This window comes from Ruditapes philippinarum, unplaced genomic scaffold, assembly GCF_026571515.1.
Source record: "Ruditapes philippinarum isolate M1 unplaced genomic scaffold, ASM2657151v2 ctg17706_1_1_1_1, whole genome shotgun sequence".
NCBI classification, from domain to species: Eukaryota; Metazoa; Mollusca; class Bivalvia; order Venerida; family Veneridae; genus Ruditapes; species Ruditapes philippinarum.
The window spans coordinates 1-17934 of NW_026863094.1; the positions used below are offsets into that span (position 1 = coordinate 1).

Consider the following 17934-nt stretch of genomic DNA (forward strand, 5'->3'; position numbering starts at 1 on the left):
ATTTAATCGTGTCAATTATTGACATATTATTAATCGTAAGTGCATTTTGACATGGAGTTTAATTAGACGTATGTAAATCTGTGATTTTGATTGTGTATCTTTTATTTACATTTTTATGATCTTGAAGATATTTTGCAATACTTGTGTCTGCTATCAAAACAATAATGCATATGAAATGACCACAGCTTCCAAAAAATTATTTTTTCGGTAAATTTTATGACAGAATCCCCGCTGCTACCAGAAATGTTTTATTGCATGGGCTAAGTATTTAATCTGTGTCGGCAGTCATAAACAAACGAACATGTACTCCAAAGCACATTAAAATTACCACATGGTAAACTAGTGACCATATAAATGCTTTACAAATATTCATTAACTGAACAAACATTATTTTTAATCCCGTTTCCACACCTTAATTTGATACGTTCTATTATTAGTTAATTCGACTTAATTGCCGCGCGCATGCAGTACTGCGTGACGTAAGGAAAATATCCTTCCCTGGTTGGTTGCTATTTATGTAAATACTTTAAATAGTAACGCACAGAATGCCCTCATGAATGATCACTCGTTACTTTACATATTAAATGTGTGATTTTCCTCCGATTTTATTTTTGTTTTCGAGGGAATTTTTTAGGTGGAATGCCCTGGCTGATTTGGCGGAAATAAAAAAAAATCTGATTTTTTTAAGCTGAAAAAAACTTTTGAGTCGGGGCATTTTCGCTGGGTCGGCCGGCAATAGCAAACAGATAATTTTTTAAGAGTGGCCTTATATAGAATAATATTATAGTGAACAATAATTTTATTTCTTCTGTGCACATCTTCTCCTACTTTCTCAATGGAATTTGACCAAACTTTCACAGAGGCTTTGTCATCAAGTGCCTTGGGGCATATTGTCAGGGTTTTGTGATTGTATTATATTTGACCAAATTATGGCGCTTTGTTTTTTTTCCTTATACAGATTATATAGTGAACAATTTTACCATGCGCAACTTCTCCTACATTTCTCAACAGATTTTGACTAAACTTTCACAGAAGCTTTGTTATCAAGTGCCCTGGCACACATTATCGGGGTTTTGTGATTGGATAATATTTGACCAAATTAATGACCCTTTGTTTTTTTTCCTTATACAGAATATATAGTGAAAAAATTCTTCTTGCTGAACTTCTACATTTCTCAATGGATTTTGTTCAAACTTTCACAGAAGCTTTGTCATCCAGTGCCCTGGCGCATATTGTCCAGGTTTTGTGATTGGATAATTTTTTACCTAATTATGTCCCTTTGTTTTTTTTTCCTTATACAGAATATATAGTGAACACTTCTTCTGTGGCAATTCCTCCTACATTATTCATGTTTTACATTGCACATAGTTACATTGTTTGTTGCTTGTATTTGTATTTCAAATACAACATATTTATCTACAATGGTGATAATTGAAAACCTGGTTTCGTGACATTGCCATGTTTCTTGTTTTCCTTTCTTGTTTCAAAATGTTAAGTATCTCATACTAAGAAGAGGACAGTATAGACTATTAGTATAAATCTTATTCTTAATATAGACAGCTTCTGTTTTATATAATTATATAGGAAAAATATTATATTATTCTATTTTTAGCCTGAGAATATCCTGTTACAAGACAAGAATAGTACAGCAGTAAAGTTGATCGACTTTGGACTTTCGAGGAAAATTCTTCCCAGAGAAGATCATAGGGCAATAATGGGAACAGCTGAGTTTTGTGGTAAGAATTTTGGGTTGGATGTCTACTGCAACTGGCCTAAGGCACTCTCAGCACAGAGGGAAGAATGTTAGGTTTCCTACATAAACCTTACATAGTTACAGTCGTACAGAATTATCAAACTTTTCAGCAATTAAGCTATCCAGCTAGCTTATGGAGACTCAGTGGTTCTACTCAGGTGCCGGCAAATGGCTGAAATAATGCACAAAGTTGCAGCTGAACTCTTTCTCCACCAGTAAAGCTGAAGGGTCACTGTATCACCTTTATATTGTGGGTGTTAACGTAAAACTAAAAAAAAATAATCATATATATAATGGACCTGACCTACTTATGAGTATTTTTAACAGACCATCATTCAGGGTTCTCAATAACAGCAGGCCACAGTCCAAAATGGCTGGCTGAAAACATGATTTGGCCTGTTGAAACTTATACAGTTTTTTTCTTTTTTTTATTCAGAAAATTGTTGTTTGAATTACACAAAAGGCCTGCTGGAATTTACTTTTTGGCTGCTTATGAAATATTTATTGAGAACCCTGGTCATTAATTTTTAAGAGTGTTCAGTATTTAAGACAGCACAATTATTAAGAAGCCAACAGAGCAGACTGGTCTGACAGTACTGGTGACATAGGCTTGTCATTGTCACCCATAACATTTAAATGGGTTGTCCTTTACATAGGAGTTTTAAATGATAGGTTTACCCGTAACCTGCTGTAACAGGAAGTGATTAGCTTTAACTACCAGTATAGATTCAGGCTAGCCTGAACTTCTGTGCAATCTGGTCAGGCTTTATACTGTTGGCTGGCTGACTTGGTCTTTTTATACCCAAAATATGATAAAAAAAAGGGAAAAAAAAGATGGAAAAAGATGAAAGACCATACACCAGTATGTTGTTTAAATCTAGATATGATAGAATAAATGCACATAACCATTATAATCATTTTGTGTTATTTTTTGCAGCACCTGAAGTTATTAGTTTTGAGCCATTGTCTGTACAAACTGATATGTGGAGTATAGGTGTCATAACTTATGTTCTGTAAGTATAAAATGAAAAAATAAATGTCATATTAATTTCATATTTACATATTCCATGCTGTTATTTTATGGTATTATTTTACATATCTAAACTAGGTAGATGAGTAGTCAAGGTTTCTTTGAATCATTCTGCCCCTTGGTAGGTTGATGGGTAGGAGGGTAGGTTGTGAGTGCGAATACCACTTTGAGTGTCAGATTCTTTATTGTTTTCATGTCAGACATGACTCAGTAGTCCTGGAGAAGATAAAGCCTGAAAAAATGCCTGCTGCTCTCACAAAGGAAAGTTTATTGATATGGAAAATGTTCCTAAGGAATGAATTTTATGATCATTTTTTATTTCGACTATTTGAAGATACTATCCTACTCTATTGGGTGTTAGGGTAAGTGTAACACTTTGGTTAAAGTTTTTATATGTTAATTTCCTGTACAGCACCACCATTTAAGATGTTTGCTTGGAAATTCACATCTTTATTTGAGATCATAATAAAAATCACTTTCCAAGGCCCATAACTCTAGCACTAATTTTGAGAGAATTATTGCTGTTTCTGAACTGATTGTCGGGGAATTTAATTGTGCTTGAGACTTAGAATTCTTTCATAATTATGAAGAAGCTGTCTTGCTAATAGAAAGAATTTTATTGTATCAACTTATGTTCCCTCTCATGCTTGAAACACTACATGCAGCGGAGTCACAAAGTCTTACTCTACCAGTAGAACTGAACAGTTGCCTTAACAGTGTAGTTGTGACTTAAAATTTGAACAACAACTACAACAAAAAGATAAACAAATAAACATGTTTATATCTTCTTCAGTGTGATTTGTATAGCTTTAAGTTTTTACTCTGATATCTCATTAATGAACTTTCAACCTGAATTTCTGCACTGTATGAAGGCTGACCTGTCTATAATACTGATGGCAGAAGTAGAAGCAGAATTAAATCACTTTAGTTTTCAGCAAGGTTAGGCAAATATTGAACTGTTCCAAATTTGATAAGGCCAAATTCATTTTACAAATTCTAATTCGAAAAATGTTTATAAACCTTTTTAACTGCTTCAGTGAGCTTACAGGTTCATATTATCATCACCTTAGTGCAGAAATGGCTTAACTCCTTATATAATTTAATAGAAGTTAACCCATTACTGCACTAAGGTGACATATTATATGAGATCTTGGATTATTCAGTTTACCAGACAAGTGAATGTTTATTTGTACATTTATATTATTGCCCTGAACGAATGCTTGCAGAAGCATCTCAAAGGAATCAATTTGTCGGGGATATATTGAGCCGAAAATTTGTGATGCAGACAGCAAACGAAAGAAGGAAATCAACCAAATAAGTTGATTATAGAATATAGCATTGATTATATAACATCATCTTGTCTGTTAGATTTATCTGCTTTCCTGAATTATAAAGCATCTTGCCTGCTTTCATCTTAGATGTTGTCTGTTCTAAAAACAACCAAAAACAACAACTACATTAATGCTTTTGTGAATGGATGTACAAAAAGCTTATAAATAACCCCTTTGATGTAGAAAATAAAAAGGTTTTCAAGTTATTCAAAACTGTTTATACTTTTTTTGTCAAACAGTTGGTCATATGTATCTATAGCCAGCGTACAGAAGCTAGATTTTCAAGAAGACACTCAAATCCCTGATACTGGAAGAAAGTTAAATATAAATGGGTCAATTGAGTCTTAATTTTCCAACAATAGAGCTGGAAACAGTGATATTATCACTTTAAGCTGCTTGCCATCAGATAAGCTAAAATATTTCAAATATTTCATTTTCTTGTGAAAAATGTACTATGATTTTAAGAAAAATAAAAATATACACAATTCAAGAAATAATTAACATGTTATATGCAATTAATGACCTATTTTGCAATATAATTCACCATATTTATACAACTAAACTAAAGATGTAAGGGCTATTTTTGCATATTTTAACCTATTTTTGGTATTTCTTGTAGATTTTAAGTACTGTTTACAATGTGTAAATTAAATGTACTTTTCTTTGGTCACTCGACAATATTTAACTTTTTAATACATTTAAAAAAAATTCATGAAAGTAAGCATGAATCTGGAAGCAAGTTGCTTTACATGTAACTCCACAAACTCCACTACCATCAACACCACCCAAGCAACAGTAAAAGGAACACTTCCCTACTTAATAATGCAGTAAATACATACATGTATACCTTTAACTCTTACCATGCTAAATATCTTAAATGCCCTTATTTAAATTTTGACAAAACTATTTATCATTTTGAGGGAAATTTCGAATGTATTTTGACTAAATAAGAAAATAGTGCAGAACATGATCAAATGGCATGGATATGCTTGCTGATCTTGGTCTGCACTGGTTGCTATGGGTAGATTTGGTTGCTGCCCGCAGGTTAAAGAATAAAGACACGGAAACAACATGAAAAATACATGTACATAGAGACATTATAACAATAGCAAGGGATCTATCAATTTGAATTCTACAAAGTTATTGTTGTTTTTTGTTGTTTTGAGAGACTTTTGGGAGATCATACTCTAATCATACTTATTATTGTAAGATTTTAAAACTGTAATATATATCTGTTAAGATTTTCTCTAGATTTGAAGTTATTGTATTTTGAATACAATGCATTATCCAGATGTTACCAGATATTCATATTTCACTGATATACATCGTTTATTGTCAAACCCATTTGCATTGAGCTCAACTTAGTTGCCATTTTTTGCGTAAAGTTCATTTTATGTTCGTCCGTGCTTGTGTGCATGCTTCCATCTGTTTGGATATATATAATTCATCATTTATTGTTGAACCTGCTTGCAGTGAGCTCAACTTAGTTGCCACTTTTGATGTAATATTCGGTGAATGTTCGTCCGTGCTTACATGAGGAAACTATTAGAGATATCAACAAGAAACTCTGTAGGTAGATAGATCTCATTGGGAAGATGTGCACTTCATAAAAATTGTAACTATGCCTTGCCTCATATAAGAGTTATTGTCCTTTCTTTATTTTTACACTGAACTTTGTCCGGAACATAACTCTGAAACTACACGAGATATCAACAAGAAGTAGTTTCTCTGTGTCAAAACCTGTTCAGGGAGCATCACCCGGTTCAAGCGGCTCTTGTTTCTAAGAGTGATTACATTATGAAATGAAAAAGAACATTCTTAATTCCAAAAAATTTATTTGATATTAGATTTAATCTTATTAATAAATATTGCAGTTACTTTTTAAGAAATCAAAGTGTAGATATGAAAACAATACACACTGAATGATATAATATACCTTTAATTACAAAACAAATCTGATCTGATAGTAATATATACAGGAGGTAGGTACATTTATAAATTTATTCATCTAAACATTTAGTGACAAAAATAAAGCTTGTAGCTTACATTGAGGTTTCACAAATATGCAGGAAAAATCACTGCATAAATTTATAGAGAAAAAAATAAAAGAATTATAGGTTAATCATAAAGTACAAAGAATCATTAATTTAAATAAAATGTACAAAAAGCTCAGATTTAAATGTTTAAGGCCTGTAGACTAAATTGTTCTCATATTTCTCAAGCATGAAGTAAGTCGCTAATGACACAAAAAATGGGATGTTACGGTTGGCTTGTATAAACGGTGACTTGATAACCCTGTTAAGTGTTTAACCGGTCATTATAAAAGATTTCTTTAATTCTAAAATATCAAATTTTGTTTGTATTTTGCTGTACTCAACAATGATTACAAAAGATATTCAATTATAGAATTACTATTGTCCATTTCATTATAAGACATTCTGTGCAGTCAGAAAAAAAATACAAATAAAATACAAACAAATTAAATGTCATAACTTGTCATGAAGACACAAACATTGTATTATTTTGAAATAATAATTTTTTTTTATGTTGGCCTAATACTAGCCTGGCTACCAGTTATTAAATTTTCTAACCAGTTATTGGCTTAAAGGGAGACACAGGCAAAATTTTCATTTCTTCGTTTTTTCATTAATTATTTTGTAAATGTCCTCAAAATAAATTCAAAACTTCTCATTATAAAGAATAAAATGCTGGTTTCTTAACTTGACCCACGTGGGTCAGGTTAGAGCTTTTAGATTTCACAATAGTGGCCACAGTGAACACTGGAAACGTTAAAGAACATATCAAATAAATGACTTAGACTTGTTTCATTCTTACACTATCCACAATATCTGTTATTTCCAGGGTTTGTTCAAGTCACATTATTTGTTTTACTCGGTTACTCTGTTGGCGTCTGAACTACGTTCAATATATCTAGATATATATTACGCTTCAAACTCAAAATATATAGAATTTATACAGAAATTCATCCTGTGACTTTAAAAAATGTCATTTTAAGCGTTATTTGAATACATTAAATCACTTTAATATTTTTGTCATTTATTTGCCTGAGTATTCCTTTAAATGATCAAATCTATAAACAGATAAATATGACAACACTACAAGAAATACACAAGTATAATACATACATCTTTTATTTTAAAATTCATCATAATAATGCTTTTGCAATTTAGAGAAATATGGAATGAAATTCAATATATAATATTTTTCAAGTATTTTCTGCAGGCTATTCAGATAGAAATAGTTTTATTCCAGTGATAAATCATACACTTTAATGTTATTAGCATATTGACACACATACAATCTGTTTGTATTCTGGCAGTATGCCACACCTGATGGTCCAATTATTCCTTGTTCTTTACCCAGTAGAATCTTCACCTTGGTCAGGTCAGATGATAATTGATGTATATTGTGTGGAGAATATCCGCATACAAACACTGTCCCAGACCTATCTACAGTCATTTACATGGTTTTTTCAGCTGATCACCCTTTTTAAAGGGCCCTTTGGGAACTTCTTTCCAAAAGGGGTTAAACCTATAAACAATTTTCTTCTCCAAATTTCAAGATAAAAAATATAACCTGTTTTGTCTGCACTGACTGAAAAAGTAAAAAAAGGACAAACAACCCAGACTTCCCAGGGCGTTCTTTTTTAAAAATTTTTTCCCAAAATACTTTACCAGACATGCCCCAAAAGTATTCACTTTTAAACGGGGTGGTTTAATGTAAGATACTATAAAGTTTGGGTTTTTTTAAACTAAAAGGCAAAACCAGGGGAAAACCTCTCCTATTCATATTTTCAGTTTGGTTCACTGTCAAAAAAATTTAAAGGAAAATTTTAAATCAGTTTTATTTTCCAAAAATCTAGGAAATTTTTGGTGGGAAAGCTTTTTTTATTTGTCAATTTTAAAAGAGGAACCCAAGGGTTTTAAAAAGGCAGGTCAAAATTTTATCATATGATGTAGTAGGACTGTCAAATCCCCTTGAAAAAAAAACTAGTTTTCCCCAGAGTCAAAAATGAAAAAATTTAGAAGACAGTTTTCCCTTTTGATAAAAGGGCTTTAAAGAAAATTCAAAATTTACCTTTAAACTTTAATATCTGTGTAATAATTTTAGCATTTTCTTGTTATTTTCCGAACTTGTGTATTTTTCTTGGAAAGGGGAAAAATTTATCAAAATTTGTTTTTAATTCGGGTTAAATTTTTTTTCGAAGCGTGCTTTTTCAATTTTGTAGAAAAGGGGGGAATAGAATTTTTTTTAAATTGTTGACCCCCTAAAATTTTTTTTTTCAATTGTTAAATGATTTCTTGCCCCTTTTTCCAAGCAAAAAAGAGTTGAAAATCTTTGATTGTACCTTGATGATGAAACCAGTTTCTGTGATATAGTGTTTAGTTTTGTTTTCATTTTGGAGGTTTCTTCAGTAATCGTCTTCAAAACTTTCTTGTCATTCCTTTTTATGATTTCAATTTTCTTCTTTATTTCATTCTCCTCATCATTTAATAACTTTTCTAGTTTCCTTTGATGTTCTTGTAATTTTTCAATCTTCTCTTTTTTCTCCTGTTTAAGTCCTTTTAAGGTTTCTTCTATTTTCTTCTCAAAGTCTTGAATTATTTCTTTCTGATGTTTTTCAAATGCTGACAGTATTTCTTTTTTCTTTTTCATAACTTTATCTAATATCTTTGTTTCTTGTGAAGCAATCTCCTTCTTGTTTATGTTCACTTGCTCTTCTGTATTTTCTAAATCTTTCATTAACTCATTAAGATTTTCATAAAGTTCTTTGATTTCTTGGCTGTTTTCAATTCCGGGAACAAGAGTTGGCAAATGGCTGATCATACTACAGTTCCCATGGTCTTGTGTCTTGCATTCAGTACAGGCAAATTTCTTACAAGCTTGACAATAGAACTTAACTAGTTCATCTTGATGGACAGAACATTTCTCTAGACAGAAATCCTGTGGCATGTTATCATTATCCTTTGTGGTATGAGTAGGCATATATCGTTTATGAAATTTAAGGCAAATTCCACACAGGTACTCAACACAGTCTTCACAAAATCCCTCTGCAGGAACATATTGCTTGTCATGTTTATCACAATGTTCACAAAAACATTTCCTGAACTTCATCAGAGTCCTGTGTTAGTGAAGCACTGAAGTCTATCCTGGATTGAGCCATGATTTTTAAAAAAAAATTAAAGCATGAATTTATTATACAGTACTGTCTATTTAGTTGTGTTTAAAATTGTTCAAATGAGAAAGTTTAAATCCGTTCATTGACAATTTATTGTTCTTGTTTTCAAATGCGTGTAGAAAATATGGTTTAAAGTGGTATCTATTTCTTTTTTATGTTATTGATATTGGACTTATAAATAGCACTTGTTAAGATAAGCAAAACTACAAGGTCATGAGATTATAAATGCATGTCAAAATAAATATACATGGTTTAACTTTACAAAATGTTTTGACTCTGTTTTTCATGTAATATATATACAAAAATGTAATTTTTCATCTTTTTTGTAATATTTTGAAATTTGTGTATACATTCTCAATTTTCACTGTTTACTTTATCTTCTTGTACACAATCTTATAATTTGAAATTGCTAAACATTTATTTTATATTATTTTTAATATAAGAATTATCATGGAAAATACAGTAGGTGTCGTCTCAAAACTTTTTGATAATACTCAAATTTTAATTGGATTAAACACTGTTTGTGTTTTTATAAAAAACTATGAATTAACTATGAATAAGTCAAGGTAAACTATGAATAAGTCAAGAATACACTATGAATAAGTCAAGAAAAACTATGAATAAGTAAAGATATACTATGAATAAGTCGAGATAAACTATGAATAAGACAAGGTAAACCATGTATAAGTCAAGGTAAGCTATGAATAAGTCAAGATAAACTATGAATATATCTAAATAGATTATAAATAAGATAACATATGTTATGAGTAAGTCAAAATAGTTTATGATTATTTCAAGATTTATTATGTTAAAGTCAAGATCGTGATAAGTCAAAATCTTTAATTATTAATCGATCTTGACATGTAATCAGGCTATTATAAAGAAGATTTTAACACACGAAACATGCTCATGCTTATGATTTTGACATCAAATGATTCAAATTATGATAATTAGTAAAGGTTTGACATGGAAGATCATGTCATGGGTTTTTGTGCATAATAATGCCCCTTTCCTACAAGAAAAGATTAGAGAACATTACTAATTTGACAGCTCTTTATATTTTAAGGAATGACAAAATTAACTTAACCTGTAGTAGGGAATGCAGTGGCCTGAAAAGTTTGTTTAATATTCACTTATTCCAATGAGGCATATTCATTTGGAATTTACTAGATTTCTGCAATAAAACTATTTTACCAAAAGATGAGCAAAGTATATCTTTTACTATTAATATATAGTTCTATCCAGGTAACTCCATTAGTAATTTTAGCTGTCTTCTTCAAAATATGGCACCAAATGAATGATTAACATGTAATGGTATAACTTTTCAGAAAATGCCATATTGGATTGCATATATCATGAAATAGAGAAAACATTCTATGTGCTGGACATCATGAATTGGAAGGACCACCCTGTTTATGATAGTGATGTAAGTATAATTCTAACACAGTGATTTGTAGAGCTGTCATTGATTCAGTGCAAAGGATATTGACAAATTATTGATATGTGATAACCAATATAACGATCATTACATGTCAATAATTTTCCTGTTTAATTGATTTCAGTAAAATACATATACAGTTGATACAATTTAAGATGTGTCCATATTGCATGACTTTTTTCTGACCTTTTTGGTTTATTAGCTCACCTTGCACAAAGTGCAGGTGAGCTTTTAGGATGGCCAACCAAATGGCGTCCGTCGTCAGTCGTCTGTCCACATTTTAAATATTCTAAGGACATCTTCTATGATACCGCAAGGCCAATGTTAATGAAACTTGGCAGGAATACTCTATGTATGAAGCTCTATCAAGATTGTTCAAAGAATTCCATTTCATGCAGAACTCTGGTTGCCATGGCAACCGAAAGAAAAATCTTTAAATATCTTCTTTTAAAGAACCGTAAGAGCTAGAGCTTAGATATTTGGCATGAAACATCTTCTAATGAGTGTCTACCAAGTTTGTTCAAATAAAAGCCCTAGGGTCAAAATTGGCCCCGCCCCAGGGGGTCATTGATTTTCCCTATATGCAATATAGTAAAAACTTAAAAAATCTTCTTTTAAAGAACCCAAAAAAGAGCTAGAGCTAAGATATTTGGCATGAAACATCTTCTAGTGAGTGTCTACCAAGTTTGTTCAAATAAAAGCCCTGGGGTCAAAATTGGCCCCGCCCCGGGGGGTCATTGATTTTCCCTATATGCATATAGTAAAAACTTAAAAAATCTTCTATTAAAGAACTGTAAAAGCTAGAGCTTAGATATTTGGCATGAAACATCTTCTAGTGAATGTCTACCAAGTTTGTTCAAATAAAAGCCCTGGGGTCAAAATTGGCCCCGCCCCAGGGGGTCATTGATTTTCCCTATATGCATATAGTAAAAACTTAAAAAATCTTCTTTTAAAGAACTCAAAGAGCTAGAGCTAAGATATTTAGCATGAAACATCTTCTAATGAGTGTCTACCAAGTTTGCTCAAATAAAAGCCCTGAGGTCAAAATTGGCCCTGCCCCAGGGGGTCATAGATTTTCCCTATATGCATATAGTAAAAACTTAAAAAATCTTCTTTTAAAGAACCCAAAGAGCTAGAGCTAAGATATTTGACATGAAATATCTTCTAGTGAGTGTCTACCAAGTTTGTTCAAATAAAAGCCCTGGGGTCAAAATTGGCCCCGCCCCGGGGGGTCATTGATTTTCCCAATATGCATATAGTAAAAACTTAAAAAATCTTCTTTTAAAGAACCCAAAGAGCTAGAGCTAAGATATTTAGCATGAAACATCTTCTAATGAGTGTCTACCAAGTTTGTTCAAATAAAAGCCCTGGGGTCAAAATTGGCCCCGCCCTAGGGGGTCATTGATTTTCCCTTTATGCATATAGTAAAAACTTAAAAAATCTTCTTTTAAAGAACTCAAAGAGCTAGAGCTAAGATATTTAGCATGAAACATGTTCAAATGGGTGTCTACCAAGTATGTTCAAATAAAAGCCCTTGGGTCAAAACTGGCCCCGTCCCAGGGGTTATTGATTTTCCTTATATGTGTATAGCAAAAACTTGAAAATCTTCTTTGAAAAATCCCAAATAGCTTGAGTTTAGATATTATACATGAAACATTTTTAAGTAAATATCTACAAAGTTTGTTCAAATAAAAGCCTGGGGGTCAAAACTGGCCTTGCCCCAGGGGTGTCATTGTTTTTAACTATATGTGTATAGTAAAAACTTAAAAAATCTTCTTTTAAAAAACCCAATGAGCTTGAAATTAGATGTTTAGCATGAAACATCTTCTTATGGGTGTCTACCAAGTCTGTTCAAATAAAAGCCCTTGGGTAAAAATTGGCCCACAGGTGAGCGACCTCAGGGCAATCATGGCCCTCTTGTACAAAATTTATTTTAGTTCAATTGTGTAGGAAGCTTAGATAAGCTTATAGATACACTTGAATCAGTTTCTAGAACCAACCAGTACTGAGCAATGAGTGTAAAGTTTCTTGCTCAAGGAAACAAGGACTTGCTCCCAACGGGGTTTGAACACATTCGGCTAGTGATCAATAGATTACTAGTCCGACGAGTTAACCACTCAGCCATGACCTTTTTGTCAACACTGCTATGAAATATGTCCATTACGTAACAACAAGATAGTTCTAGGCATGGACACCTGTTTCAATATACATGTTTGTTTCTATAGGATGAATTTCATATTTTCTTTTTCTAGACATTTAATCAGCTTATATAGAATATCATTTTTTTCAAATGTGTATCGATTATTGATCGACAGAAAAAATATCAAGGCTATATCAATATTGTTTCTATCGATGACAGCTCGTAGTTATGTCAGTTAGGCAAGAAACAGGATTAGTACAATGGTGAAACTATTTTCTAGATATATGCCCTACTTTGGCCACGGCCATGTTACCTTAATTGAAACCAGTACTGGTTAGTTCCAGAACACTAAATTTATTGAATATACAATATACTCTTATATGTTGTATTAACTTGTTTCATGGTCTAACTTACCTATATGATGATATTTAGTATTCAGTAATGTTTCTTTTTGTTTAGAAAAAAAAAAACTTCAAAAAATAACAAAAAACTGGAATTATTTAGAAGCTGTGAAGAAGTAATGCAATTTAACTTCTGTATGCAATAGTTTTACTCTATAAGTCATTCAAAGTACACATGTTTTATTTCAAATCAAGGAGTTAAATTTTTTATACTAGTAAAATGTCAAGTATGACAAAAAAGTTTTGTATAATTTCAGACTGACTTTCGTTTTTTCTGGATGATGAGCAAAATGCAGGAGATTCCAGAGGTTGGGGAAGTCAGCAAATTGAATCCAGTAAGTACTCACCACTTTGCAAACAAAAACTATAGAGCTCTTGTCAGGACACTCTTATTTGCTTTTTCATTGGCTTAGGTGTCAAGTTTGTCATTGGCTTTAGGGCCGGTTTTAATCGTTGGCTTCTGTGTCCACTTTGTCATTGGCTTTAGGGCCTGCTTTTATCATTGGCTTAGGTGTCAAGTTTGTCATTGACTTTAGCGTCGACTACTATCGTCGGCTTAAGTGTCAAGCTTGTCATTGACTTTAGCGTCAACTTTTATTGTTGGCCTATGTGTTTGTCATCAGCTTTAGGGTTGGCTTTAGTATTGAGTTTTTCAATGGCTTTGGTGTTGACTATTATTGCTTGCTTAGGTGTCGACTTTGTCATTGACTTTAGCGTCAACTTTTGTCGTTGGCTTTGGTGTTGAGTTTGTCATTGGCTTTAGCTTTTGTACCAAGTTTTATTGTTGGCTTAGATGTCAAGTTTGTTATCAGCTTTAATGCCGGCTTTTAGTGTTGGCATTGGTATCAAGTTTGTAATTGACTTAGACTTCAACTTTCTTTTGTTGGCTTTGGTGTCAAGTTTGTCATTGGCTTTAGCGCCAACTTTCATTGTAGCTTTGGTGTCGAGTTTGTCATTGGCTTTAGCGCCAACTTTCATTGTGGCTTTGGTGTCAAATTTGTCATTGGCTTTAGCGCCGACTTTCATTGTGGCTTTGGTGTAGAGTTTGTCATTGGCTTAAGCGCCGGCTTTCATTGTGGCTTTGGTGTCAAATTTGTCATTGGCTTTAGCGCCGACTTTCATTGTGGCTTTGGTGTAGAGTTTGTCATTGGCTTTAGCGCCGGCTTTCATTGTGGCTTTGGTGTCGAGTTTGTCATTGACTTTAGCGTGGTTTGTTTATCGTTGGTGTATGTTTCAAGTTTGTCATTGACATAGGCTTCAACTTTCTATTGTTGGCTTTTGTGTCGAGTTTGTCATTGGCTTTAGCTTGGGCTTTCAGAGTGGCTTTTGGTGTAGAGTTTGTCATTGACATTAGCTTGGGCTTTCAGAGTGGCTTTGGTGTAGAGTTTGTCATTGACTGCAGCGTCGACCATTATCGTTGACTTAAGTGTCGAGTTTGTCATTGACTTCTAAGGGTCAAGACTGGTCTGCATTACTGTAGTATATCATATAAAAAAATTTCTAATAAAAATGGTTGTGTCTAAGATGATTATTATTGTAAAATATATGTTGGCACTGAATTTATATCCTTCTTATAATTGTGTGAATTTTTGTTGTGTTTTTGTTAAAACATATTATAATTTTGCAATGATTTAGTCACATGTTCTTATGGGCCTGATTATGTTGAATGATATTTATTTTTTTTTTTTTTTTTTTTCAGTACAAATTCATACCACTTCAGTATCATAGCTGTAAGAAAGAGAATCTAGAAGAGTTATTTAAATCAACAACAACACAGGCAAGTAGTTTTACCATTAAAATCATAGCAATCTGAATTATTACATTTTAGGAATTTAAAGGCAATTGATTTATGAAGTGCAGCGGTTAATAAAAATGCAATTAGTGGACAAAATGTTTTAAAAAATGATTAGGAAAACTTTTTCAGGGTCTGAAAGCTTATGATAGGAAACTTCGTAACTGAAGGTTGGAGGATCCACTTCAGCCTCCAATTGCGCACAAAGTGCTAGGGACACATGATGCCTACTTTCACCAGCTACACTTTTCAGGCACAAAATGACTATTCCAATGTTATGTCACAATCAAGAGCAATCATATTCCAAGGGCAGACATTGATGGAAAATTTTGTATCAATATTGAAAGCCGAAAATCAATGATATATCACACTATATAGCCAGTTCAGTGGAAACAATTTGAGTATGTGTTATAAAGCTGTCATCATTGTGTTATACATGCTTGTTTTAGTCATCACAAATACAACATATTTAAAAAAAATGTATGTTTTCTTGCTATGATTTCTCATTGACCTATGAAAAGTAAATTTACTGTTCAACCTTGCACTTCAGGGGTGGGGGCTGGGGCCTTTATGGCAGGAGAAGGAAGTGGAGTGCTTTGTCTTATAGAAGCAGATTGTTTATCTTTACAGTTTGATGGTTGTCTATTCTACCACAAGCAAGCCCACTACACGTTTGGTGCATCTCCTTTAGTTGTTTGGTTAAAACCGTACATGGTCGGAGAACTGCTTGGCATTGAAATTCCAGATTGTATGTTGCAACAGAAACCGGCGAACTATTCTACGTATGCTGCGCACATGCAACAGGTGAAGGACAGGAAAGAGCACTTTGCGAAGGAGCTTGAGGAAAAGAAAGCGCATAGGAAACAGAAACGTGGACAAGATCGGTCAAAACAATTTAAGATGGATGTAAGTCGAGAATGTGATGTTTCTGATACTAGTATAAGTAATGAGGGGAATATCTCAAAATCTAGCGTGAATGACAGTAATGTTAGTGAAGATATGGAACACCAGGTTGTTGCCAATGGTAACAATGTAACATAAATATTGCAGTTAAATATAATTTTATGAAATAATGCAAAAATTTGTGCTTAAAGTTCTTTTAACCATGAAAATTGAAGCTGCACATGTATTTCTTTTACTGTTGAACAGTTTGATATAACGTTTTTAGTTATAGAAGTTTAGTTTAGTTTTAGATTTTTTCCCCTTGATAGAGTTGGATAATTTTCTTTTTTAATGCACCAAAATAGGGAAGATCCCTGTATTAGTTATTGTTAAAAAGATACTGTTAAAAGAATTTTTTTTTATGCTCCCGGAAGGTGTGCTAATAGTCGTCGCTCCCTCTGTCCGTCCGTCCGCTTTTCTTGTCCGGGGACATAACTTTGAAACAACAAAAGGTATCAACATGAAACTTTGTAGGTAGATAGATCTCATTAAGTAGGTGTGCAATGCACAAGAACCATAACTCTGCCGTGCCTAATTTTTGAATTATTGCCCTTTGTTTATTTTTACACTTTGAATTTTGTCTGGGACGTAACTCTAAAACTATAAGAGGTATCAACATGAAACTTTGTAGGTAGATATATCTTATTGAATAGGTGTGCAGTGCACAAGAACTGTAACTCTGCCTTGCCTAATACTTGAATTATTGCCCTTTGTTTATTTTTACACTTTGAACTTTGTCCGGTAAATTACTCTAAAACTATAAGAGGTATCAAACATGAAACTTTGTAGGTAGGTAGATCTCATTGAGTAGAAGTGGATTGTTAAAGAACCATAACTCTGTCTTGCCTAATTTTGGACTTATTGCCCTTTGTTTTTTTTTACACTTTGAACTTTGTCCAGGACATTTCTGTAAATCTATAAGAGATATCAACATGAAACGTTTTAGGTAGATAGGTCTTATTGTGTTGAAGTGCATTGTGAAAGAACCATAACTCTGCCTTGCCTTATTTTGGAGTTTTTGCCCTTTGTTCATTTTTATACTTGAACTTTGTCCTGGACATTACTCTAAAACTATTTGTCCTGGAGATTACTCTAAAACTATAAGAGATATCACCATGAAACTTTGTAGGTAGATAGATCTCATTTGATAGAACTGCAATGCTAAAGAACCTAAACACAGCCTTGTCTAATTTTGGAGTTATTGCCCTTTGTTAATTTTTACACTTTGAATTTTACCCGGGACATAACTCTGAAACTATAAGAGATATCATCACGAAACTTTATAGAAAGATAGATCTTATTGAATAGAAGTGCAGTGCGTAAAACCATAACTCTGCCTTGCCTTATTTTGGAGTTTTTGCCTTTTGTTCATTTATTTTATATTTTCCTAAGTCATTGTTTACAAATGGAAGGATATTATAATCAATGTTACTTTCAAGTTGATAAATCAATGTTCATAACAGGGAGGATATTTCTATGTTTGTACAAAAGAAAAGGTATTTTAATGTTTATAAATCAATGTTTACAATAGGGAAATTGTTTCAATGTTGATAAATCATGTTTACAACAGGAAGGTTTTTAAATTTTGATAAATCAATTTTTACCACTTGACAGGTTTTATAATGTTGATAATTTTTTACATTGGAGAAGGTTATTTATTGTGATAAGTCAATGTTTACAAGAGGAAGGTTGTTATAATGTTGATGTATCAGGAAAGATACTATAATGAAAAATCATTGTAACTGTCAAGTTGATAAATCAATGTTACTTTCAAGTTGATTAATCAATGTTTACAATAGGGAAGGAAAGGCACAAACACTGTTGAGTAAAAATTGCTGTTTTACTTTTGTTTTTGTTTTGCTTGTTTTATTGCCATTTATTTTGATAAGAAATTCCATTTAATAAAA

General features: G+C 32.4%; 2 protein-coding genes across 2 annotated transcripts; one reads left to right on the forward strand and one right to left on the reverse strand.

Moving 5' to 3' along the window:
• Window positions 1-7378: 7378 nt before the first annotated feature.
• Window positions 7379-9328, reverse strand: LOC132721126 (transcription intermediary factor 1-beta-like). The gene is made up of 2 exons (XM_060705380.1): window positions 8484-9328; window positions 7379-7580 (listed from the first exon to the last, which is right to left on the reverse strand). The coding sequence occupies exons 1-2, from the start codon at window positions 9248-9250 to the stop codon at window positions 7379-7381; spliced, it is 969 nt and encodes a 322-aa protein (XP_060561363.1). The 5' UTR covers window positions 9251-9328.
• Window positions 9329-10611: 1283 nt separating this feature from the next.
• Window positions 10612-17928, forward strand: LOC132721127 (snurportin-1-like). The gene is made up of 4 exons (XM_060705381.1): window positions 10612-10740; window positions 13551-13628; window positions 14993-15070; window positions 15716-17928. The coding sequence occupies exons 1-4, from the start codon at window positions 10705-10707 to the stop codon at window positions 16124-16126; spliced, it is 603 nt and encodes a 200-aa protein (XP_060561364.1). The 5' UTR covers window positions 10612-10704; the 3' UTR covers window positions 16127-17928.
• Window positions 17929-17934: the final 6 nt, after the last annotated feature.

Bases quoted from the DNA above. Each gene is read 5' to 3' on its own strand.
- LOC132721126 (XM_060705380.1), bottom strand. From the start codon at position 9,250: ATGAAGTTCAGGAAATGTTTTTGTGAACATTGTGATAAACATGACAAG. The intron at 7,581-8,483 runs GTACAATCAAAG...GACTGTAGATAG, and splicing joins AAACTGGTTTCATCATCAAG to GTCTGGGACAGTGTTTGTAT.
- LOC132721127 (XM_060705381.1), top strand. From the start codon at position 10,705: ATGAATTGGAAGGACCACCCTGTTTATGATAGTGAT. The intron at 10,741-13,550 runs GTAAGTATAATT...GTATAATTTCAG, and splicing joins ACCCTGTTTATGATAGTGAT to ACTGACTTTCGTTTTTTCTG. The intron at 13,629-14,992 runs GTAAGTACTCAC...TTTTTTTTTCAG, and splicing joins AAGTCAGCAAATTGAATCCA to TACAAATTCATACCACTTCA.